Below are 27,184 nucleotides of genomic sequence, written 5' to 3'. Positions count from 1 at the left end.
AAATTGAAATAAAAACACATAGCACTGACTGTCAAAAATAGTGACCGATTGTGTACTGCCCGCAACGTGCCTTTGCCGGGGAAGGAGGCCAATTCAGATATAATACAATGACAGTTTCCAAACCGGGGATAGAGTGACTGTGATTGTACAAACTTAACCCAATGCAGATATTTGGGAAGATTACTGTTCATAGTATAAACGGACAAACGTGGTTGAAAATGTTTATTTTATTGGTGATAGTTTGCTTGCTTACCCATTGTATAAATGAGATTTACTATAGACAACATATGCTCTATATATGTTATGGTTGGATATACATATTTGCATTACAAAGTTGTAGTTCTTCCATTACAATGGATATTGCGTAGTCCAAGAGAGGTATATATCCAATTGAGCATTATTAGCGGGGTATAATTCTATTTATTTTGCATTGATTATTTTTTGATAGTGTCGTACCCATTATAATTTCTAAACATAAATATATAATCGTCTGTGCTATTAGATAGTTATTTTTTCTTCACTATATGTTCCAAGTTCCAAGATCCAAGTTCCAAGATCTATAATTAATTTCAATATTATTTATATCCAACATTTTCACCTGTATTTTTTTCCTAAATGATACAATACACAACAATACAAGTTCATCAATATTTACCATCAGTATTACATTTAGATTAAATCCACAAACAGACCCTTTCGTTTTGTTTTAGTTAGCTAATTATATTCTAGTATTTGTATTTTATTCAAGCCTAATATAGTTACTTAATAATAACCAAATCTTCCATTATGGTATTGAAGATCATCTCACCATTTTCCTCATCGCAGCATTTTTTGAAAAACTCGAAAAAAATCTGCTGTTTTTCAGGAGGCAGACTTTGACGAAAATTCAAAACCTGAAAAATAAAATCAATTTTCTTATTCCCATCTACGGATTCGTTATTGAAGCAATCGCTTACGTTCATTGATAATTCATCGTAGTATGACTCTATAATTGCAGATGGTAAAGCTGAACGCAATAGTGTCTTAATATACTTTGTCCCTATGTTATGGCTACGTGGGTCGTGATAGTACTCGCCGATTTTCAATAAGCAATCTTCCCAGTGTCCTATATGAAAAATGAAAAAGAATGTGCACAAAAATAAGATACATTGGCAAGGTTTCACAAATAAAACACTATTTAAAACATAACTACCTATCTTTTTAATAGTTCAATCAATTGTTATTCCTAATTGGGTTGTAAATAGATAAATTACCTGAATTAGCTCTTATTATAAATAAACCATTTGTATCCAGCATCCCGTGCAGAGTAACCAAACTATTACGTGGATCTGCGAAAAAGTACACGCATTGTAGTGCATGAATGACGTCATATTTTTGAAGTTCAGCCAATTTTTCTAGATAATCCTCAATAGTCTGCTCCCGGAAGTCAAAAGTGACTCCAGACCATTTATCTTGATGTGATTTCACACGCTCTTTAAAATCATCTATTCCACTTAACGCAGGTTCTATGACTGTATATGCTATCTTAGAATACTTCTCACAAAGAGTGTCAATGATGCCTTCGTCTATTGATCCTATACAAAATAAATATGTTAATAAAATACTGTTATAAGGGTTCGGTTGTGTACATACAAAATATCTAACAGTTTCTCACTATTAATCATCCTATTGAATATTATATTACTTCCTATATGATTATGATTGATGTATGTCGAGTGTGTTCTGAAATATACGCAGGCGGATTTGGCCATGGTCTACCATATTATATAAACGTGACCAGAAATAGTTCAACTGTTATTTGCATTTAAAATAACAGTACAAAACCGTATCGCACGCGTTTACCCATTTTAAAATGAAAAATAAATCAATTAATCATATAAAATAAAACAAATGCGCGCTGTTACAAGTGTGTACAAAACTTGTGTTGTGCACTTGTGAATAGAATAGAATAGAATAGAATAGAATAGAATAGAATAGAATAGAATAGAATAGAATAGAATAGAATAGAATAGAATAGAATAGAATATTGCTTTATTACAACGTTAAAGAAAATTTGACAATTCTGTTTTGGTTTCTACACATGTAGAAGGGAATATCAAGTAACAGAAGACTTCCCTCGTATGGTCCGTCACTCGCGTAGAAAACTAATACCATACATGATTCGTGTAAGGGAGGATGGCAAGCAAGCATCACTAAGGTACGACGTATTGCTTATAGATGAGGTGCGGTTTACCTATGATGATAATAAACAAGACATTGTACAAGTATGGCGGGCTGGCCAGACCCGGACAAACGAACAGGTAGATGAAATCAAAATTATAAATTCACTGTCATTCATGACCTGGAATGCAAATAACCTCAGGAAGTTCCAATTTAATATAGATATCATTCGTTTTCTTTCACAATTTACAATTGTAGATATTTGTGAAACATTCGCCACTACAACTGTTGATTTTAATACGTTTTTACCTGGTTATGTAAATTACTCCACATTTTGGCACCATAAGTCGGGGGTAGGAAAACATGCCGGCGGGGTTAATATTTTTGTTGTTTCTGATTTTAACAAATATGTAAAAAGAATTTATAGTCATTCAAATGACGCCGTGTTCTTGTTGTTGTCTAAAGAATCTTTGCAAATAGAAAATGATATTATCTTGGGCGTTGTCTATATCTCCCCGGAAGGGTCAACAATTTACAGACAGGGGAAACCTAACGGAATTGTTAGGTTGGGAAATTTTATGGATGAGTTTATTATAAAGTATGGCTTTTATGATTTCATTTTCGGGGGTGATTTCAATGCTAGGACAGGTGATGTGTTTGATTACGTCACTGATGAGCAAAATATAAATCTGCCTTTATTTTCACAATATGAACCTGATGATTTTAACATTAGTCGAACATCGAGGGATGGGTTAATTAATAATTTTGGTATATCTTTAATTGTGCTGTGTTATAAATATAACATTCATTTTGTGAATGGTCGTTCAGTTGATGACGACAGAGGTGAATTCACTTGTATAGCCAATCAAGGTGCAAGTGTTGTCGATTACATAATAGCGTCACCAACCCTGTTTTTTTACGAAATTCGTGGTCGAATCAATTGACGCCTCTGACCATTTCCCGGTTGTGTGTGAACTCTGTTTTCCCACACATTCTGTCAGTGGTCCCGCGTTAGATAACGCAATTTGTGTTTCGCCCTGGTCTCGATATTCATGGAAACTAGATCTATGTGACAGTTTCTTTTTAATCTTTAAAATGATGCTTCCCATACCCTTTGGAATGAGTTTGAAGTCATGGTTACAACCTTGCATGCGGAGTCGCCCCACGAAGGCCCCACCCCGCATTTTACGTCACAGTAGTTATCATTTGTATTGGTTATTATACTGATATTGATTTTATGTTATTAGTTGGTACTTGACACAGCATGAAAGGTTGATTTTGGATGCAGATATAACACACACAATACATGTGTCCTTTTTTGTAGCACTTGTGATACAAATTTTATCTGTCAAAAGGTTTTTCAATAAATCATCTACAATAGAAAGGCAGCACACCGGAAAATAGATCAAGTTGCCGTTTGGACTAGTTGCTCAACATAAAGAAAGATAGAACAACTACGAACACCTGCTGCATATACCTGCTCTACTGATTGAACATAATCAAGAAAACAATTACACTACAGACGACACAAAAGGCCTCAAGTACTGAGATATGACACTTATGCACCGTTCATTGATTCACATTTAACCCTCGTGTTTACAAGTCGAACCCGAAAATGGGTTGCCATATGGACTTGCAAGAGTACAACAAAACAACGACTAATGAGCAAGATATTAACAAAAAATAATAATAAAATAATGCTCTTGGTGGTGAACTCAAACGAACAAAACCATGACATGGCGATAGAGAGGAGTGGAGCTATAATGGTCAGATGCTGTAGTAATGAATTAAATAAATGCAGAATGTTGTTGACGTTGTATATGTAAGTGCTGATCTATTATATAGATCAATTCATTCGACTGAGATAGCTTCACCATTAGCAAAGTACATTTCACATGCAATCCGTTAACACTGACACCTACATATACAAAAGTAACGCGATTGGGTTAACTGTTTTCTAGACGAAGTCGAAATTATATATTTTTACAAAAAATTACAAAAATATTCATAAAAATAAAGAATTTAAGGTATTATCACAAAATGAACAATTCGAAGAGAAATCCATCAAACGTACCAGTATCGAAGCAATCATTTCAGTTTTCAGTCGGAAATATCACTTTTTCCAAACAAATACAAAAAATATTTATCAAAATTAGAGAATTGAAGATACCATCTCTAAATGAACAAATCTGAGAGAGGTCTACCCAATTCACATATATATCAACTATCAAAGCAATCAGAGTTTTCAAGAAGAAGTCGATGAGACCGACAACGGACAATCAGTAACATAATTATCTCTGTACGACGACTTCGACAGCGGAGCTAACAATACCTGCACCAACTATTCCATTTCAGATTAATTCAATTTCAGGCGACTGATTTCACTTAGATAATTCTCTTGTCAGTATTTGAGTAGTTGAATTTGAGTAGTGTCATAATTTCAATCTATGCTAAATGTACATGTGTATATGCGGGAGAGGGGACAAACCACCATTATGATACTGTATTTATTAAAATGATGCTTTCTATATTCATATAAATTATATGCAAGAAGTTTACAAAGATGATTATTCAAAGAACAAGTATGTTCTACATTCACTTACATTGGCATAACACGCGTTATTAGCTTTAACATAAAAATAGAACAAATATGACATTTAAAGTTTAAATGTAAAGTTTAAAATTAAAAACCAAACAGATATAACTCCTGTTTTCATTCAATCAAACCATTTGGCCTAATTCAAATTTTAATATTTTTGCAAAAATTTTCATGATCATTATGTGATACGGCATGCCTTCAATCTGTAAAAATGCTCAGGTATATATGCAATAATATTGTATAAACAACCTTATACTATATTACAATAAACACAGTAAACTAAACCTTACATAGTGTTATATTAGTGTGTATGTTTAATGGTTCATTAATATTAGGTTACTGTCACACAAATATATTTGTTTTGGAGACATTAGTTGTTTTTAATAATAAAACTCAGAAGTGAAACTTATTTCCATATTCAACAAGTTACTTGTATTGTTCTGTGTTTTAAATGTTTTTTTGTAAACATACCAGGGCAAGACTATTATACATACAAATAATTATAATTGTCATGATTGTTGCTGCAATTATAAGAGCTCTAATCAAGTGCAGTACTTACCTGTCGCGCTACCAATTGCTAAAACACGTAGTTCATGCAATGGGTTTCGTTTTAATTTTGCCAGAGCTTTCTTGATGTTTTGATTACCAGTTGTGGTTACTTCTGCTTTGTTGGGTCCAAATAGTACGTCCAATCTGTCATAATATTCCGCCTCAAAATTTATTAGACAAGATATACGTTCAGACATAATAATCTGCATGAATAAAATTACAATGCCAATGTTAAGTAAATATATTTGGTACTTTAGACTTTGAAATCAGAGTTTACCTGGTTTTACCAGCTGATTGTTATTGCTATAATGATCACTACTAGAATATTACTCTCATTAGTAAATAGCGCCCTCACTCAACATAATTAGAATGAGTGGTTGGTTGGTCAAAAGTTTGATGAGTAGGTGCACCTATTGGCTAAGCTTGTTGTACATATATGCAAATGAGTTCAGGAACCATTAATGCTGTAGGGTGTAGTGGGAGGGTTGGAGGATCTCATGTTTGTAATGACTGGTTGTAATGTGCTATCTTGTTGTTTTCAGGATGCACCCTGATTTTTGTTGCTTTCTTGGTTGTTCAATTATAGCTAAAATTTGTGTGGTGGGTGGAAAATGTGTTTATTGTTTGTTGAGTCATTATTTAGACACCCAGCAGCTTGAAATGGTATGATCCAAATCCAAATTCGATATGGCGGTGTTGAATATCTGTGCGATATGGCGATGTCGTCTAAAATCATGGCATCAACATGATTTCTGTTTATTTATTCACTTACTGTTGTAGATCCTGAGAACTAGCCATTGAATATCATGTCGGGAATGAATGGTTTTCTGAACAAGCTTTATTAATTATTGCTGGCAATATTCCAATATGAATTGGGAGCAAGCCGTGACATCAAATCTAGTCATTGTATTGTTGTTCTTCTATAATAAATTTTTCAAATGTCTTGAAACAGATTAAAATATAAGGATATGGATTGTAAAATATTAAGATTATATAGTGTCTAACACATTAATTTGTAAATAGTAAATTTATTTTAAAGAATTCAGTGACAATATTATAAAATAAAATAAATTATGTGTATTTTTGTATGTGGAAACTTGGCTGGCCCACTCAATAATATAAAGAAGTGAGGTCTGCAGTTCTTTTTTTAAAATTTTTCTATTTGTGAAAAAAACTGTTTTTTTTACAGACAGCAAACAATAAAAACAATCACAGTGCAAGGCTAGTTCACCAACATGTCTATTCGCTTGCTTGAGTGTGAAAGTACATGATTTAGTGACTACCTCTTAAAATTAAACTACCTTTTAAATTTTAGAATTCCTTTTATTTGGGAAGGTTTCCTTTTATTTGGGAAGGTTTAGAATAAAATAGAACGTATATATAATCTATGTGCCTGCTGCTTGGTAAATCCAACAAACTCTCGCATATATGTAAGGAAGTAACCTGGTGCAAAAATATACATTCATAACTCTGTTGAGTACAATACCCTAAATTACATTATACAACACTCCGAGAGCATTTGGCTCGAGATCAATTTGGTTTATTATAAGGAAGCTAAGCCCTGACCTTGGCGATTTCAATATCGATTTATCAAAGCAATTAACTAATACTGTTGATTTCCAGTAGTTCTAAAACAGATTATATTTTTACTAATATCAACTCCTGTTGTACAAATACTGTGGTTATAACAACAGATATCTCAGACCAATTCTCAATTTCTGCTACCTTCGAAAATATTCTTTATAAATCTTCACCACACAAAATTAAAATATCTTATCAAGTTGTTGGAATGTTCAAACCCGACCAATTTAAAAATGACCTTTAAAAATGTGCCATTAGTCATTAAACTGTAACAGTAACAAAACACCCAACCTTTATTCAAAAGTCATTCAGACAAACTATGCTAACCAACATCTGACATAATATAAAAATTACAGAAACATCTTTACAAGTATACTTTGTAAAGCTGAAAATACTATAATACTATAAGGAATAATTTATCGAAATTGCCAAAAATTTCCAAGCCACTCTTCTTTATTGTCAATTTATCATTCTCGACAGAAGAGTTTCCTGACCATCTTAAAATTTCAAAAGTCACTCCCATCTATAAAACGGGGCCTCATGATGCCCCAGGATATAGGGCAATTTAGATCCTACCTTTCTGTAGTAAAATCCTGAACAAAAACACAGTCAAGAATCAATTACAACTTCACCTTGAGAAACATAACATATTGTTTGAACATTAATAAGGCGTTGTAAAAACTTCAGTTCAAAACCAAAAAACCTTGTGAGTGAAGGGTAGACCAACATTGGGGGTATTTACTGCCTTTACCAAGGACTTTAACACAATTAACCACTCTATACGCATGTGTAAATTGGATTACTATGGTAGACGGCGGATTCCCAACCTTTGGATGAAAAACTATGAAAACTAGGTCGCAATTTATCTCTTGAAATAGATTGACTTCTCAGCAACTCCAAATAACGTGTGGTGTCCGCAAGGTTCTGTCCCAGACCAGATCTATTTCTCTTATATATCAATGACCTTCCAAATTAAACTGTTTTATTTATTTATGGTTGTTTGCAGATGATTCGGATCTGTTTCATACATTTTCACCAGGCGTTGATATTGATCACAACAGTGAGTACACATTTGGACGAGGTGACATGTTGGTGTGAATACAATCACTTAATGATCAATTGTTCCAAAACTAACTACACGATAATAAGTGGGCGTCGTAAAGAGGTAGAGGTAGAAGGCTGTCTCTCCATCAACTCCCTTCCTATGAATAAGACTGAATCAGGTACAATGGTTGGTATTGAAATTGACAAACAAATAATTACATAGCCAAAATAAACAAGTTACTGAGGAGAAAAATCGGTATTTTGCTAGGGTTGTGGCGCTTTGTCCCTAGGCACACTCTCTTATTTTTTATAATACACATAATACAACCAGCCTTACCTAGAATACGGTTTGGAAATCTGGGGAAATACATATTGTTTACATTTGAAAAGTACTACACAGAATCTACACAGAATAGGATCGCCAGAATTCTAACATTCCGTCCACCGATTTTTAAACAACTCAAAATTTGACTAACTGTATGACCTTATCCATGGAAAAACACCAGACTCTATGCTTATGTACAATTTAAACTATATCAATCACAATATCAACACTTGACAGAGAAATCAGGATATCGTCCATTGTTGTAAACCTGAAACGCCGTTGTTTCTTACATTAATAGTTTTTAATAATGATTAAAGTTTTTTTTAGTCTTTTATAAAATGCTATACTAGCACACACTGCTGATTGTGATTAGAATTATTAAAATACTGTGTATTGGAGTGGTAACGGTAAAACATTTTTACCTACATTATACTTTGTTAAATCATTATTAGTCTTGATTAAACACTGCTCAGTGTCATCACTGATTGTGTGTAATCACTATCACCAGGATCTGTTGGCATGATCAATCTCCGCAACCCATGCATGTACCTGTTATAACCCGAGACATAAAATGAAAATAAGACGCTGTATGGAGTTTGATTTAGAATGCAAATTCTTCAGTTTGTCTGTCAATATTATACAATTCAATTTTAGTGTGGTATTCTAATTGATTTAATGAATGTTAATTTTAAGTAAGGCATTGTTTTAAAAAATGGACTTCTATGCAAACTGTCACCACCATGACTAATGTAGGAAGCATATCACATTGCATATACGTTATACAAAAACTATATTTCCATTGTACTATTGCGTTAGTATTTTGTACAATCAAGTCAAGTTCTTATTATTCACAAACACGCTCATTTCAGAAACTTGGATGGTAACAATTCACAACAACACATTGGGAAATAAACCAGTTTGGTATAATATAAATAAATATTTAGTTATATCTAAAAGCAACTGTGTATATATATATATATATATATATATATATATATATATATATATATATATATATATATATATATATATGCATATACCAGTAATATAACTCAGACTGTGGTGTAATAATTGTTATATGATAAATATTGAACAAAATTAATTATTACACGATGTAAATGAATGAAATAGCTCACTTACAGATGAATTTGTTTCCAGTGCTTCTTTTAGGGTGTGATATAGAATACTGCGACGTCACTAAATAGTCTCTATATTTGTGTTTACCAGTAGAAATAAATGTACAACGTATTTAAATACATTTCTGGTCCCTTTTAATCTTTCCTAGTTAGTTGATTTTACTATAATTGACAACAGTAGAAATGAATGTGGGGAATCATGTTTATTTTGAATGCTCTGATTGCATGGAAGTTCGAGCCTAGCAAGGTGTGATAGAATTGGCCTGTTATGTTCAGATTGAAATAAGTATGAACCACTAATTTGATAGGGAAGTGATACTTATAATGCAGCAAGCTGTTTTAATTGCTGTTGTGGTCGAGTTTTTATATTTTCCTGTCAAATGCATTTATTGGTCCACTGAAAAATCAAAATAATGTTCCCTGTAACTTAGACTCTTGTTGATCAAGGCATTTTTAAAATCATGGGTGTTAACTCGCCTCAAGGTAGGACCCGTTGTCCCCTATAAAATAATGGTTGCATCTAATATTAAAACAAAGATGGCGGAGTATAGCGTTGACTCCTCTCGTTCTACTCTGGATTACCTGGAGCCAATAAAGATCCTAGAAAGTTAGTATTTATATGTCTGTGTGTTTTTATTTTGTTTTTTTCACTGTCTTTGACTTTCCCAGTATGTGTGTTGCTATTGACAACAATTCAGTCCTTTGCAAGGCTTCAGTCAATGTTTTTTTTCACTACCTACCCATCTCCTCGTCTGGCACTATGTATCTGGTGTGGTATATTTATCACAGACAGTAGGGCCTCTGTCACATTTAGTGCTCCAAAAAATATTCTCCGTCCATGTGTATTTATATAAATAGATGCAGTTTCTTTGGCTTGAATAACATTCACTAGCTTCGTACATACAGGTATACTGGTTTACCTGTTTCTAGTTGAAATTTAGCCAATCTTATTACCCAAGACAGTTGGACATTTGCCACATGTACTAAAACTCGTTTCCAAGTGCCACAGCTTGAAACAAGTAGTCAAATCTGATATTGGTTGGAGCTTTTGTTTATATGGAAATGGACATGGTGAACGGCAAACTAGATGGTCAAAAGGTAATACAAATTATCACAGGTTTACTCCACCCCCCACTATGAAGTGAAAGGCTGTTTATAAGGCCATTTATGATGGTTTCATGTTTATTATGGAAAATAATTTTAATTATAAGCTTCTATGCTCCTGGACCCAATCGTGCGGATCAATCATACTAAACTGTCACTACTAAGAAAAATGTACTTTTTTTCATTAATATTACTAAATGCCTATACTTATTTTCTAAAAACTTAGTTTCTGAAGTTTTAATGTCAGGCAATGCATTGGTTCATCACCTTGGCTTCGTGTTAAAATGGGTCTCAATTCACTTTGGATTGTTACGTAATCGTTCGACCAAACTTAGACTTTAATTGTGCATGCAAAACATGGTTTGGGCCCTGTGTATTTTTCGGGTGGGCACCATTTATTTTCATCACCTTGGCTACGTGTTAAAATGAGTCTCAATTCAATTTGGTTTGTTACTTAATCGTTCGACCAATCTTGGACTTTAATTATGCATGCAGCCAAGGAGCACATACAGACATTACTGTGGACATAATGCTTATACTTATATTCTAAAAACTTAGTTTCTGAATTTTTAATGTCAGGCAATGCATTGGTTCATCACCTTGGCTTCGTGTTAAAATGGGTCTCAATTCACTTTGGATTGTTACGTAATCGTTCGACCAATCTTGGACTTTAATTGTGCATGCAAATCATGGTTTGGGCCCTGTGTATTTTTGGGTGGGTACCATTTATTTTCATCACCTTGGCTTCGTGTTAAAATGGGTCTCAATTCACTTTGGTTTGTTACGTAATCGTTCGACCAATCTTGGACTTTAATTGTGCATGCAATCATGGTTTGGGCCCTGTGTATTTTTGGGTGGGTACCATTTATTTTCATCACCTTGGCTACGTGTTAAAATGGGTCTCAATTCACTTTGGTTTGTTACGTAATCGTTCGACCAATCTTGGACTTTAATTGTGCATGCAGCCAAGGTACACCTACAGGCATTACTGTGGACATTCAGTTCTTTTTATTTAGATAATGGCAATTTGTTGGTCAGAGCGCCCTCTGGTATTTGTGGGGAATCATGTTTATTTGGAATGCTCTGATTGCATGGAAGTTCGAGCCTAGCAAGGTGTGATAGAATTGGCCTGTTAAGTTCAGATTGAAATAAGTATGAACCACTAATTTGACAGGGTAGTGATACTTATAATGCAGCAAGCTGTTTTAATTGCTGTTGTGGTCGAGTTTTTTATATTTTCCTGTCAAATGCATTTATTGGTCCACTGAAAAATCAAAATAATGTTCCCTGTAACTTAGACTCTTGTTGATCAAGGCATTTTTAAAATCATTGGTGTTAACTCCCTTCAAGTTATGACCCGTTGTCCCCTATAAAATAATGGTTGCATCTAATATTAAAATAAAGATGCGGAGTATAGCGTTGATTCATCTCGTTCTACTATTGATTACTTGGAGCCAATAAGGATCCTAGAAAGTTAGTATTTATATGCCTGTGTGTTTTTGTTTAGTTTTTTCACTGTCTTTGACATTCCCAGTATGTTTGTTGCTATTGACAACAATTCAGTCCTTTGCAAGGCTTCATTCAATGTTTGTTTTTCACTACCTACCCATCTCCTCGTCTGGCACTATGTAGCTGGTGTGGTATATTGATCACAGACAGTAGGGCATGTGTCACATTAGTGCTCCAAAAAATATTCTCTGTCCATGTGTATTTATATAAATAGATGCAGTTTCTTTGGCTTGAATAGCATTCACTGGCTTCGTACATACAGTTATAATGGTTTACCTGTTTCTAGTTGAAATTTAGCCAATCTTATTACCCAAGACAGTTGGACATTTGCCACATGTACTAACACTCGTTTCCAAGTGCCACAGCTTGAAACAAGTAGTCAAATCTGATATTGGCTGGAGCTTTTGTATATATGGAAATGGACATGGTGAACGGCAAGCTAGATAGTCAGAAAGTAATAAAAATAATCACAGGTTTACTCCACCCCCCACTATGAAGTGAAAGGCTGTTTATAAGGCCATTTATGATGGTTTCATGTTTATTATGAAAAATAATTTTAATTATAAACTTCTATGCTCCTGCACCCAATCGTGGAGATCAATCATACGAAACAGGTGTCACTATTACTAAGAAAATGTACATTTTTATCATTACAATTACTGATATATATACTCAGACTGTGGTATAATAATTGTTATATAATAGATATTGAACAAAATTAATTATTACACAATGTAAATGAATGAAATAGCTCACTTTCAGATGAGTTTGTTTCCAGTGCTTTCAGGGTGTGATATAGAATACTGCGACGTCACTGAATAGTCTCTATATTTTTGTGTACCAGTAGAAATGAATGTACAACGTATTTAAATACATGTCTGGTCCTCATTAATCTTTCCTAGTTAGTTTATTTTACTGTAATTGACAACTGTCAGCATCCTTTACTGTGACGTCACTAAATAATCTCTATATTTGTGTGTGCCCGTAAAAATGTGAGTGTACAACATATTTAAATACATGTCTGGTATTGTTTAATCTTTCCTTTAACATTTCATTTACAATGGCCAGTTAGTTGATGTTACTGTAATTAACAACTGTCAGCATCCTTTATTTTATGTTTTTGTCATATTACCTCAAACCCTGCACATATAAGTGTGAATGGAATCGAGGAAAAAAAAAGGTTTGCATTGCCGTGTGATAACGGTCATAAAGGTGATTTATTACCTTTAATTATTTTGAGAGGTATTACAGCCAGGAGCTTTAACTCGATATGTTAGTGTATGTGTATTTCATTGTCAATACTATTGTCTTGTCTACCCCACTCTAGCAGTGACAGAACGCCCTGTCCAGTGTGAGTTCTGTGGGTGGCCCTCTCAATTGTGATAAGCAGGCCTTTCACTGTGAAAACAACTATACAGATGAAGGAGGTCATATGAACAATTATATACTGTCAAATGCATTTATTGGTTCACTGAAAAATCAAAATAATGTTTTCCCTGTAATTTGAACTCTTATTGTTCAAGGTATTTTCAAAATTATGGTTGTTAACTCCCCTCAAGTTATGACCCGTGGTTACCATAAAATAATGATTGCATCCAATATTAAAATAAAGATCGCGGACTATAGTGTTGTTTCATTTCGTTCTACTCTGGCTTACTTAGAGCAAAGAAAGGTCCTAGAAAGTTAGAATTTATATGCCTGTGTGTTTTTTTTTCACTGTCTTTTTTTTCACTTTCCCAATATGTTTGTTGACAACACTTCAGTCCTTTGCAATACTTCAGTCAATGTTTTTCTTCACTACCTACTCAGCTCTTCATTGGGCGCTATGTGGCTGGTGTGGTATATTTAAGGTGGGTTTAACCTACCAAATCAGCACAGACAGTAGGGCAGTTGTCACATTTAGTGCTCCAAGAAAATATTCTCTGTCCATGTGTATTTATACACATAGATGCTGTTTCTGTTTCCTTGAATCAAATTCACTGGCTTCGTACATACTATCTTATTACCTAAGACAGTTTGACATTTGCCACATTTCACAACACTCATTTCCAAGTGCCAAACCTTAGAACAAGTAGTAAAATATAATATTGGCTGGAGCTTTTGTTTATATGGAAATGGTCACGGTGAATGGCAAACTCGATGGTCAGACAATAATAAAAATAAGCACAGGCTTACTGCGCCTATGAATTAAATGGCTGTTTATAATGACACTTTTGATGGTTTCATGTTTCTTATGGATAACAATTTTAATTTTAAACTTCTATACTCTTGTACCCAATCGTGATGATCCATCATACTAAACAACAGGTGTCAATATTACTAAGAATATTATGCTTCATTTTCATTAAAATTACTGAGATATATATATATATTTGCTGCAAGCTTAACAAATGATTGATACATATGTGTATAATATAAAATATCCTCTATGTGATATGTTTGTGATATCCTCTGCCCCCAGAAAGTATTTGTTTAGTCTTTTATAAAATGCTATACTAGCATACACTGGTGATTGTGATTAGAATTATTAAAATACTATGTATTGGAGTGTTAATGGTAAAACATTTTTACCCACATTATGCTTTGTTAAATCATAATTAGCCTTGATTAATCACTGCTCAGTGTCATCACTGATTGTGTGTAATCACTATCAACAGGATCTGTTGACATGATCAATCTCCGTAACCCATGCATGTCCCTGTTGTAACCCGACACAAAAAATGAAAATAAAACGTTTTATGGAGTTTGATTTTTGATCGCAAATTCTTCTGTTTGTCTGTCAATATTATACTGTTGTTAAAAAATCAATTTCAGTGTAGTATTCTATTTGATTTAATGAATGTTAATTTTAAGTAAGGCAGATTTTAAAAATGGCGGACATCTATGCAAACCACCATGACTAATGTAGGAAGCATATCACTTTGCATGTGTTATACAAAAAGTATATTTCCATTGTACTATTGCGTTAGTATTTAATACAATCAAGTCAAGTTCTTATTATTCACAAACACGCTCATTTCAGAAACTTGGATGGTAACATTTCACAACAACACATTGGGAAATTGACCAGTATGGTATATTATAAATAAGAATTTAGTTATATCTAAAAACAACTTTATATATATGTAGATACAACAGTAATATAACTCAGACTGTGGTGTAATAATTTTTATATAATAGATATTGAATAAAATTAATTATTACACGATGTAAATAAATGAAATAGCTCACTTACAGATGAATTTGTTTCCAGTGCTTCTTTTAGGGTGTGATATAGAATACTGTGACATCACTAAATAGTCTCTATATTTGTGTGTACCAGTAGAAATGAATGTACAACGTATTTAAATACATTTCTGGTCCTTTTTAATCTGTCCTAGTTAGTTGATTTTACTGTAATTGACAACTGTCAGCATCCTTTATTTTATGTTTTTGTCATATTACCTCAAACCCTGCAAATAGAAGTGTGCATGAAATCATGGAAAGAAACGGTGTACATTGCCGAGTGATAACTGTCATAAAGGTGATTTATTTCTTAAAATTGTTTTGAGAGGTATTAAAGCCAGGAGCTTTAACTCGATATTTTAGTGTGTATTACATTTCCAATTCTATTGTCTTGTCTACCCCATTCTAGCAGTGACGGAACCCCCTGTCCAGTTTGAGTTCTGTGGGTGGCCCTCTCAATTGTGATAAGCAGGCATTTCACTGTGACAACAACTATACACATGAAGGAGGTCATATGAACAATTATATACTGTCAAATGCATTTATTGGTCGACTGACAAATCAAAATAATGTTTCCTTGTAATTTAGACTCTTATTGATCAAGACATTTTTAAAATCATGGGTATTAACTCCCCTCAAGTTATGACCCGTGGTTCCCATAAAATAATGGTTGAATCCAATATTAAAATAAAGATAGCGGACTATAGGGTTGTTATAGCGATGTTACTGTAATTGACAACTGTCAGCATCCTTTATTTTATGTTGTTGTCATATTACCTCAAACCCTGCACATATAAGTGTGCATGGAATCATGGAAAGAAACGGTGTGCATTGCCGTATGATAACTGTCATAAAGGTGATTTATTTCCTTTAATTATTTTGAGAGGTATTAAAGTCAGGAGCTTTAACTCGATATTTTGGTGTATGTGTATTTCATTTTCAATACTATTGTCTTGTCTACCCCATTCTAGCAGTGACAGAACCCCCTGTCCAGTGCGAGTTCTGTGGGTGGCCCTCTCAATTGTGATAAGCAGGACTTACACTGTGACAGCAACTATACACATGAAGGATGTCATATGAACAATTATATACTTTCAAATGCTTTTATTGGTCCACTGAAAAAATCAAAGTATTGGTTCCTTGTAATTTAGACTCTTAATAATCAAGGCATTTTTAATATCATGGGTGTTAACTCCCCTCAAGTTATGACCCATGGTTCCCATAAAATAATCGTTGAATCCAATATCAAAATAAAGATGGCGGAGTATAGCGTTGTTTCATCTCGTTCTACTGTGGATTACTTGGAACAAAGAAAGGTCCCAGAAAGTTGTTATATGCCTGTATGTTTTTTTCACTCTCTTTGACCTTCCAATATGTTTGTTGTTATTGACAACAATTCAGTCCTTTGCAATGCTTCAGTCAATGTTTTTTTTCAGTACCTACCCAGCTCCGCATCGGGCGCTATGTGGCTGGTGTGGTATATTAAAGGTGGGTTTAACCTACCAAATCAGCACAGACAATAGGGCAATTGTCACATTTAGTGCTCTAAGAAAATATTCTCTGTCCATGTATATTTATATACATAGATAGATGCAGTTTATTTTCGCTTGTATCAAATTCACTGGCTTCGTACATACAGGTATACTGGTTTACCTGTTTCTAGTTGAAATTTAGCCAATCTTATTACCCAAGACAGTTGGACATTTGCCACATGTACTAACACTCGTTTCCAAGTGCCACAACTTAAAACAAGTAGTCAAATCTGATATTGGCTGGAGCTTTTGTTTATATGGAAATGGACATGGTGAACGGCAAACTAGATAGTCAGAAAGTAATAAAAATAATCACAGGTTTACTCCACCCCCCACTATGAATTGAAAGGCTGTTTATAAGAACATCTATGATGGTTTCTTGTTTATTATGGAAAATAATTTTAATTAAAAACTTCTATGCTCCTCCACCCAACCGTGGGGATCAATCATACTAAACAACAGGTGTCACTATTACTAAGAAAAATGTACTTTTTTCATTAAAATTACTGAATGCTTATACTTATGTTCTAAAAACTTAGTTTCTGAACTTTTAATATCAGGCAATGCATTGGTTCATCACGTATTAAAATGAATTTACTTTGGTTTGTTACGTAATTGTTTGACCAATCTTGGACTTGCACGTGTGTAAAAAATATGGCATCAACAGAATATGCTAAAAGCAACGATACATAACGTGTTAAGACATAGGGAGCCCAGGGAATAAAATAAGCTGTATGCCTAACCTGTATGTATCGGCCGGATCTAGAAATTTGTCATGCACAAATCACATGACTGATTACGGACCAGAGCACGAGGGTAACTGATTCGTAAAACGTACACACAATCAGACCAATTGTGCCTTCATCCTTTGTCTTATTTAATAAGCCAGATGTCAGCTGATTTATAGGCTAGGCATAGAAATATTACTGCACTAAAAAGACCGAAATCACGCGTTTGGTAGTGAATTGGGGCTATTTATGGTCGGATGCTGTAGTAATGAATTGAATAGAACGTGTATATTTGTGTGATGCTACCTACTACTGGGTTCTTCTTGCAATAACTGTTATAAGAATCTTTTTTTGCAATTCATGTGCACGATTAATCATAATAAAAATCATAACAGCAAATGATATGATTTCACTTAAAGTAATTAATATTATATAGAGCATCTCATTTAAAAATCACTTCTTCTATAATAAAACAAGCAGCGATTCAACTGAGATAGCATCGCTGCAAGCAATGCACATTTTCACAAGCAATCTGAACAAATGTTAGATGAGTCCACACATATACAATATACAATAGTAAAGCGATTGGGTGAGCTGTTTTCCAGCCGAAATGAACAAATCTAATAGTTGATATACATGTATGTTGAGTAGACCTATCAATAACATTGGTTTTCAAGAAGTTGATGCCACTGGACAACAACGAAGGTCAATCAGTAATATAATTAGCTTCGCTCGATGAATTTGATAGCGGACCTAAAACAAAACTTGGTTTTCACTAACCTTTGATACTTCCCCATATTCGGCTTGCAAGATTTTAATGCAATATTGAAGTAATTTACCTGTCAGTACATTATACAAGTTGTACATGTACATGTGTATATGCGGGAGAGGGGGCAAACCACCCTACTGCATTTATGAAAATGATGCTTCCTATACATTATATGCAAGTAGTTTAGAAAAATTGTTGGTCCAAGAATAAGTCTGGCCTATATTCAGTTACTGTTGCGTTATTAGCTTTAACATAAAATATAACAAATCATTCTGTAATTGGCAGTTTACCGAATCTAAAGTGAAAAACCAAACAACGGAATAAACTCTCGTTTCTATTCAAACTGTTCAAATTGAATGATAATAATGTTGTTTTAGTGATCATTTTAATTTTAATGATTATTATATGGTTCAGCATACCTTCAATTTGTAAATATACTCAGCAACACATACACAATAAATCAGTCCAAACAATCTGATACTATAATTTAATAAATACTGTAAACTAACCCATTTTATAACCTAGGGATAAAACTTATCTCCATATTCAACAAGTTACTTGTATTTTCATGGGTTGTAAATGGTTTCTTGTAAACACATCAGGGTGTCACACGTAACGTAATATTACCGTAATTGGTATAGTACAGGTGTGATGGTTCAAATACCAAAATGGCAACAGTAACAGAAAGACTTCCCTGGCGGCGATGATAAAATACGAACACGGAGCCAACAGATGAGGTTTCAACTGGTACTGGTATTATTATACTCTGCAAACATCAAGTACAATATCGCGGTAAAACTCAACTACTCCAATGACTAGATACTTAAACTCCAATACAATTCAACGTGGTCTCCGATCTGATCTCAGTGTTGAACAACTCCCCTATATATACCCACACTGTCTATAAATAGACCATTACATCAGCATACATACTGAGTCTGGAATTTACTATTAATTTCTAGAATGTTCCATTACCTTCTATTGCCTCCTACAGTGTTCTATTACCTATTCAACCAGTTTCTAAAAAAAATCTAGAATATTCCACCCAGACACAGTACGGTTCTAGAACATTCTCAGTGACACGGAAGTGGTAAATAAGTCGTATGCGACACAGGGCAAGATACAAATAATTATTATTATGAATTCAAGTTTGTTTATAATAACTGTCAACAACTGCAGCATTTACCGGTCGCGCTACCAATTGCTAAAACACGTAGTTCATGCAATGGGTCTCGTTTCAATTTCGCCAGAGCTTTCTTGATGTTTTGATTACCAGTTGAGGTTACTACTGATTACTACTCCAAAGAGTACGCCCATTTTGTCATAATATTCCGCACCATGATTGGATAGACAAGATATACGTTCAGTCATAATAATCTGTATGAATATATTACAATACCAATATTAGGTAAATATATAGGTACCTTAGTCTAAACGTTTTGAAATTAGAATGATTCTACCGCTTGATTTTTATTGTTATAATGATCACTACTAGAAAAACCCATATAGCTACTGTGTTTTAACACAGCCTACCTTTAGTAAAAGAGTGTTTACCCAGAGTCATGTGTATAGTTGTGGAGTCATGGAGTCAGACAAGTTCATATTTAATTCCACTGGAACCAGAGTATTATTGGAACAATATGCACAGGAAATACAATAACCATGCACCAGAGACCGGGTCATCAAAATGGGTGGCTTGACAGCTTGATGTCATAATAACTCTGAATGGAAAAGTGAACCGTCATCAGAGGGAGTTATTTTTTTGCTGAATGCTTGCTGATTAAAACAGTGATATATTCTAGTGCTGTTTATATATATGATGGCTTAATAACCATTTATTGCTTATGATGAATATGTTTTTAATGCCCTTTGCTTTTTGATGTTTTCCCCCCAACAGCCTCAAGTTTTGAAAGCATCGCTGCACGCAGGCAGATGGGCACTCTAATCGTGTCTCTTGCTTAAAGCCGTTTTTGTCGTGTTGTGTGGGAGTAGTGGCATAGAGACCACAGCACCGAGTATATAAAGCTTTCTATACATATCAATGAGTAGCGAGTCTGTGTTTGTAAATACATAATGCTTTTCAATACAAAGCTTTTACGTGGTTGCAGTTGTTGTTGTAAACGACATTATCCCTTAATCAAGAATCAAGGGTGTCCACATGGATACTTCTCTTATGAACTAAATGGCTTCTGATCTGGGTAACATATGTGTAAGTTTTTCTCATCATTTTCACTCACACATTTGAGTTAGCTCGCTTATGAAGATTCTCTATAGGTTTTGGAACTAGTTTTAATTGTTATGTAACTCAAAATGTCAGCATTATACCAGGTTAGATTAAGTTGGATATATTGATTTCTTGCAGTAGCTGTGGTGCTACTGGTCATAATTCCTCAACTGTAAACATCAAAGCAACTAGCCTGAAACGTTGCAAAGCAGGTGTTGTACTGTATAAACAATGATTTGTTGATGGAGGAATTATGTTGACTTAATGACCTTGAAGTTCAAGCTAAACAAGTCATTGCCAATGTCAGAGTACTCATGTTTATTATAAACTTGATATATATATAACCTGATGTGTGATGCATGTGTGAAGATTTAACATGATTGGTCCAAGCCTGTTAAAATATGGCTCTGTGGAACTGTCCACTAGTCAGACATTTTGGATTTGATGCTGAGATGAATGTACGTGTATTTGTCTGATATAATGATGAATGGTGAAAATATGTGATACAATTTTAATCTTAAAAAGGTAATTTCGAGTTCAACAATGACAAAAATGCATGTGCAAATACCATATTAATAGGATGTATCTGTGGAGTTTGAACTTAATTGGTTCAAGCAAGTGTGCGATGGATACGAACGAACGGATGGACGCACGCACACATACACGCATATACCCACAGCGAGGTCAATCCATGTGTCCCCGTTTTTAGACGTCCGAATGAGGGCTAATTAAAGCACTCAGTGTATAAGTAGCCATCTCTGTGGAACATCAGAAAGCGCCAACACCCCTTCTTTGATTAAATGATTAAACAGCTGTAATATTATGTTGAACACCAAGCAATTTACTAAAATTATTCAATGATGTAAACTGACAAAATACGCCAATCAAGCAGCTCATATATCTCCTAAATGATATGCATAAATAACGTAATATATTATCTGTAGACCAATCTTGATACTGTATCGAGTTATCTGTGAAACTTACTGTAAATATTTACAATAACACATTGTATTAGCCTATCCTGGGAATCGTATTTCCTATATGGTAGGATGAAAATATCCCGTGAAATATCGCAAACTTACGACACGCTGTAACTTAAGGCGTTACAATGACAGATGTAATATAATGACATATATCCCGATTTGCTCGTTTGTTTTGTGATGATACAATAATACTTCTATACAGAGCCATATCTGATGACCTCCAAATGCTTAATCAGTTTCAATCATTCAATTACAACAGGATGAACTATGTAGAATATAAAACTACGACTAATTATACTTGATATCCTAATATGTATTATATTATTTGTAAACCAAATTTGATAGTGTATTGAGTTATCTGTGAAACACTTACTGTAAATATTTACAATAACACATTGTATTAGCCTAATCCTGGGAAATAGGCCAGTATTTTATAACATAAATAAAAAATCAGTGATATTCTAAAACAACTGTATATGGTATCAGGAATATACCAGTAATATAACTCAGACTGTGGCGTAATGGTTATATAATAGATATTGAACAACATTAATTATTACATGATGTAAATGAATGAAATAGCTTAATTACAGATGAATTTGTTTCCAGTGCTTCCTTTCGAATGTGATATGGAATACTGTGACGTCACTAAATAGTCTCTATATTTTTGTGTACCAGTAGAAATGGAATTGTGCAACATATTTAAATACAGGACACACGTATGAATAAAAAAGATATTATATATTAAATGTACTTTTTCCAAAATGTTATTTTCTGCAATTATGTTGTATATATAAAAGTTTAATAAACTGTCAACACCTGTATGACTATACTATGAGGTTATTACGAGGATACCGCAAAGTATGTTCGAAGACAGTACAGCGGAAGTATCGACCGACGTATAGAGGACGCTTACGCGCGTAATCATTTCATTTTTGGAATTCTCATTTCCTAATATTGTAGGATTAAAATACCCCGTGATATACCGCAAACTTACGGCACGGTGGAACTTGTGGCGTTAAGATGACAGATGTATAATAATGACATACCGGTATATCCCGATTTGCTCGTTTGTTTTGTGATGATACAATAATACTTCCGTACAGGGCCATATCTGATGACCTCCCAATGCTTAATCAGTTTCAATCGTTCAATTACAACAGGGTGAACTTGAACAGGGTGAAATAGAAAACTATGACTAATTATACTTGATAACTCAATATCATTTGAATTTTAATATATCTTAAACACCATTGTTGATTCAAGAATTCTGCTGTGTTGGTGTAATGTTTATGAAAGAGTGAAAATGCGTGACACTTCAAAATTCTATTTGGTTACAGCAATCATATCAAGTGACAAAATGGATTGTGTGTACTATAGTATGATGGGCGACCCCACTCCAGAGCTGTTACAGTTGTATGGTACAAGTTATTTTGAAACGTACAAAAAGGAGATCGTTGAGTATGAAGGAAGAACATTGCATTGTTCTGTTTCATTAACAGAAGTTTCTCTGTCGTTGTGTTGGTGGTGCACTTCTCTCGCGGTGGCTGCAAGCAAGGCATTCAGGAGCCAGAATATTATGCTTTTATCCGACCACTCACCGACTGCCATGTTGGATTTGTTTCTGTCGAATATTTCACCAGATTAGGCCAAAATTAAATCTGTAATAAGTTATTTCAAATATGCAGTAATAATTGAAAAAAAAACTACTGTGTTTAGAGTTATTCAGAAAATTATGGTGTCACAATTTTGAATGTTGAATTTAGATATATAGTTTATTCATTACAAATATTTTACTTTGAAGAAACCTTTTGCGCTGGTATATTTAATCTCAAATGTCAAAAGAAAATACAATTAATATAAATATTTGCATTTTTTGAGAAGTTTCTTGACAGAGATGTTTTGAAAAAATAAACCATTTCAAGGTGGCACTGTACTATGATTTATAGGAATGTTAAACAATAAATTACACTACTAACGAATACGTTAATTTTGTCATGTTATATACCACATGAAAGCTTATTTTGCCAGATTTTCAAAAGTATCATACAGTGGCGGATCTAGGGGGGGGGTTCTTGGGGTCCGAACCCCCCTCGTTGAAAAATGTATTCAATTTTTTTTTTATAATATGACAAAATCATTAACTTAGTCCGGCGATTTTAAAGTTTGGACACCCCCCCCCAATAGAAAATCCTGTATCCGTCCCTGTGCTACATAGTTTTTTCACAGTGCTTCTTAAAAGTTTCACACTTTTAAATTGACCCGTAATTAACGCCGTTGTCAGATCGGAATAATAGTTTCTGAAAATTTCAAAGGAAATGACGAAATAGTCTGGGAGCTAAATAGTTTTGAAGGACCTGGTTGAGGTTGAAAATGAAGTTGAGATAATCGCCGTTTTGGAAATTTACGCGCTAGCACTAGTATCGTTTCACCTACCCTTTGGACAATGCCAAAACACCACGAAAGGATCAAGTACCACAACTGGAACAACACTGTTTTTAAAAGAAATTAATTAAATCTGCACAAATTTATTTTGGTGAGCTTGTACGCACTTGTATGCTAAATATCGATCAGCTGATTGTTTATAAATCCCGCCTGGCCAGGTGCCCGGGGTAAAATCCGACTCGCAGATGTCATAATATACATAACAAAACTATTGAAACCTTGCCCACAAAAGATTAGTTGATACAACTGGTTAAGTTGAGACCAAGAATTGGCTCTTGAAATAGTGAAATTTTATAACATAATTTTCATTTCTTACTACCAAATATCCCTTAGAGCTATACATTTGGGGAGAGTTGTTGATATTGTGATGTTCTGCTTCCATTGAGTTTTCTCTAGAATAGTGGTTGATCATTGTTTCCTTCAGGTACATTTCTATGATTTTCATTAGCATTACACTTTTCCTCAAGTTGTATATTTTAATCTCTTCTCCTACAACTGTTCTATATATTTTCTACTTGTTCTCTTTGCAATTCTCTCTTCCAATTGTTTTACGTTCTTTCTACTTAATCTCTTCGCACAACGCTCTCTCTAGTTGTATATTTTTCCCCTTTATTCTCATTGCATTCTTCTGATTGTTCTATATTTTCCTCTTTAATCTCACTTCATTTCTCTCTTTTTCCAATTGTTCTATATTTTCCCTACTTAATCTCCTTGAATATCTTTCCTTCTCCAGTTGTGAGATTTTTTTTCTTGATTTTGATTGACGATAACATTTGTTTTTACGTTTCTATTTCATATATTGTTTTGTATATTCCCTCTTACGACCAATAACATCAGCTTTCACATGCCTATTTTTTATTTCATCAAGCTCAATTTGCCTGTGCAATTTTTTTACTTAACATATCATATTGAAGAGATAAACTAACATCAGCCTTATTTTGAACCAGATCTTTCATATAAGTAGACAAATCTTGCCAAGTATGTGACATGGTTCTCGATTGTTATTGGTGGATTCATAACAATTACTATTTATTTCTATCAACTGCTAAAATCCTGATGTAAGCCTGCTCATTATGACACTTTTCGATATCAATAAGTGTTACGCTATCATCATTGAATTTATACCAGTTATCAGATGATTTAGATAGTAATGTAATGGATTAGACTGATGTATTTCTGTAACCATGCTGCACTATTAAAACTGTTGTAACCCAAATATATCTGGATTATAAATGATTCCCATAACAAGATGGCGTTTTATTTTTTTCTGCATTGAACATGTACCGGTAACGGTAAGTCCAAGCAGCCGGAACCAAACCCACTGTCATAGGGCGCTTATTTGACATAGGTCACGTGACAAATTTCAAATGTATTTCCGATAGACCAGCAAAACTGTTATTTTGAACACCGTAGTCTTTGGAAATTTGGAATTTTCTGGCATATATAATGAAATATAGTTCTTATGTGCTAAATAGTGCGCTTGATTTGGCCAACAGTATTTTTAGAATCGCCCCACATCATTTTTCCTCGTCGTTAGCGAGGGGAAAATGGGTCATCGGAGCAAGTTATTATTATTCATAGTACTATATCTTCGCATGTAGACGGTGTAGGACGATAAGTAGGATATCATTAGAAAGCTAAATATGTCGACTTTAAGCTCAGTGATTTTCTTAAAAAATGCTATACTTTTTTAAAAAAAAACTTCCGAATCTACGAGAATAACATAGTAGAATGTATCTTAGTTTACTTGTACTCTAGATTTAAATTTTTTTCCCACTAATTTATCAATGATTTCACGCTATAGTGTACTTGTACTTGATAAATATCATGAAGTTCATATATCTCTTTTTTTTTTAAATATATTTTTGTGCCAGGCGACAGTTATGGACTTTGAATGTCACTGTTGTCTCTCCTGACTTTTTTTGTATGTGCAAATTACAAGTGCTAGTGCTGATACATAGTGCATTTTGTCACAGAGGTCATATTCATGTTTGGGACTACATGATAGGGCTGTGTGGCCATCTCTCTGCCAAATGGCAATTTTAATACGCTATCCTGGCGTCAACCAGGCTCGGTCGAATACAAGCACCTGCGGACCTTAACCAAGGTTCCCCCAATGTAGCATTCGTTAGTGAATGAATCTCGGCCAGTGGAATTGGCCTTCCCATTGAGTCTGTAGCACACTCACCAAGGGTAGGGGTCGACCATTTGATGTTCAGTCTAAGATAGGATTTGAACTTAAGTCTTCTGATCATGAGTCTGAAGCGACAGCCACTATACTATCTCTTTTTCACTGATTTGACTGTGATGTGGCACTTGTTTTGTCAATTTCAGTAATTTGTTTTGTGTTCTTGTACTTGTAAATTTCCCTCCACGACGTTTGTGACATGGGGTGAGATCAGTGCCAATAACATTTGTATTAGCATTATACCATTATGTTAACATCCTTTTTTTTCATGTTGTTAAAAAATTTTCAAATATTTCATCATTATGTTCACATTTTTATTTTTATCATTATTTTATCATTTTTTAATTATTTCATCAATATGTTCACATTTTTATATTATTTTATCATATGCTCACATCAGTTTTTATCATTTATATTTCATCAATATGATGACATTTTTATATTATTTCATCATTATGTTCACATTGCTTTTTTTCGTTTTCTTAGCATTTTTACATTATTTCATCATTTTGTTGACATTTTATATTATTTTAGCATTATGTTCTAATTATTTTTCATTTTGTTAGCATTCTTACATTATTTCATCATTATGTTGACATTTTATATGCAATATATTTCTGTGAGTACCCTTCAGATGGGCAATCTAGCTTTTGACAGAATGCGCCGCTCCTGAGTGGAAGGTACCCAATCCTGGCCTGTGGTGGCCAATGCTATCCAAGCATGAGGCCATGTCGGTCGAGAACTTGTTGGCATACCCCCCCCCCCCATACACGATTCTCACGGCGACCCCTTCTTCTTCCCGAACGGAAACACCGAATCATCTCTGATGTCTCGAGAACGCCGTGCGGAGAGCGTATTCGTGGAAGTCACCGGACGCGACAAGGAGCTCCCATTTGAACTAACTTGAACATTCTGACCGGGATTGGTTTCAATCGGCAGCGGCGATCGTGACACTATTTCAGCATTGGTCGCTGAAACAGCTTGCTGTAACAACAAACTTGCATCGCGCAAAGCTCGAAATGCTTCCCTAATTTTGCTCACTTTTGCCGAGGGAGACAACACAATACTTGACGCAGACGACAT

General features: G+C 34.1%; 1 protein-coding gene across 1 annotated transcript; it reads right to left on the bottom strand.

Annotated features, from left to right (window-relative positions):
• Positions 1-209: 209 nt before the first annotated feature.
• Positions 210-27,184, bottom strand: LOC146750830 (histamine N-methyltransferase-like). Its single transcript, XM_085497543.1, has 4 exons — positions 27,005-27,184; positions 5,319-5,511; positions 1,254-1,574; positions 210-1,105 (listed from the first exon to the last, which is right to left on the bottom strand). The coding sequence occupies exons 1-4, from the start codon at positions 27,182-27,184 to the stop codon at positions 759-761; spliced, it is 1,041 nt and encodes a 346-aa protein (XP_085353669.1). The 3' UTR covers positions 210-758.

The sequence above is a fragment of the Saccoglossus kowalevskii genome, chromosome 1 (genome assembly GCF_978046115.1).
Source record: "Saccoglossus kowalevskii chromosome 1, keSacKowa6.1, whole genome shotgun sequence".
Classification (NCBI taxonomy): domain Eukaryota; kingdom Metazoa; phylum Hemichordata; class Enteropneusta; family Harrimaniidae; genus Saccoglossus; species Saccoglossus kowalevskii.
The sequence above is the reverse complement of the archived record's forward strand: the minus strand, read 5'-3'. Positions and strand labels throughout refer to the sequence as shown.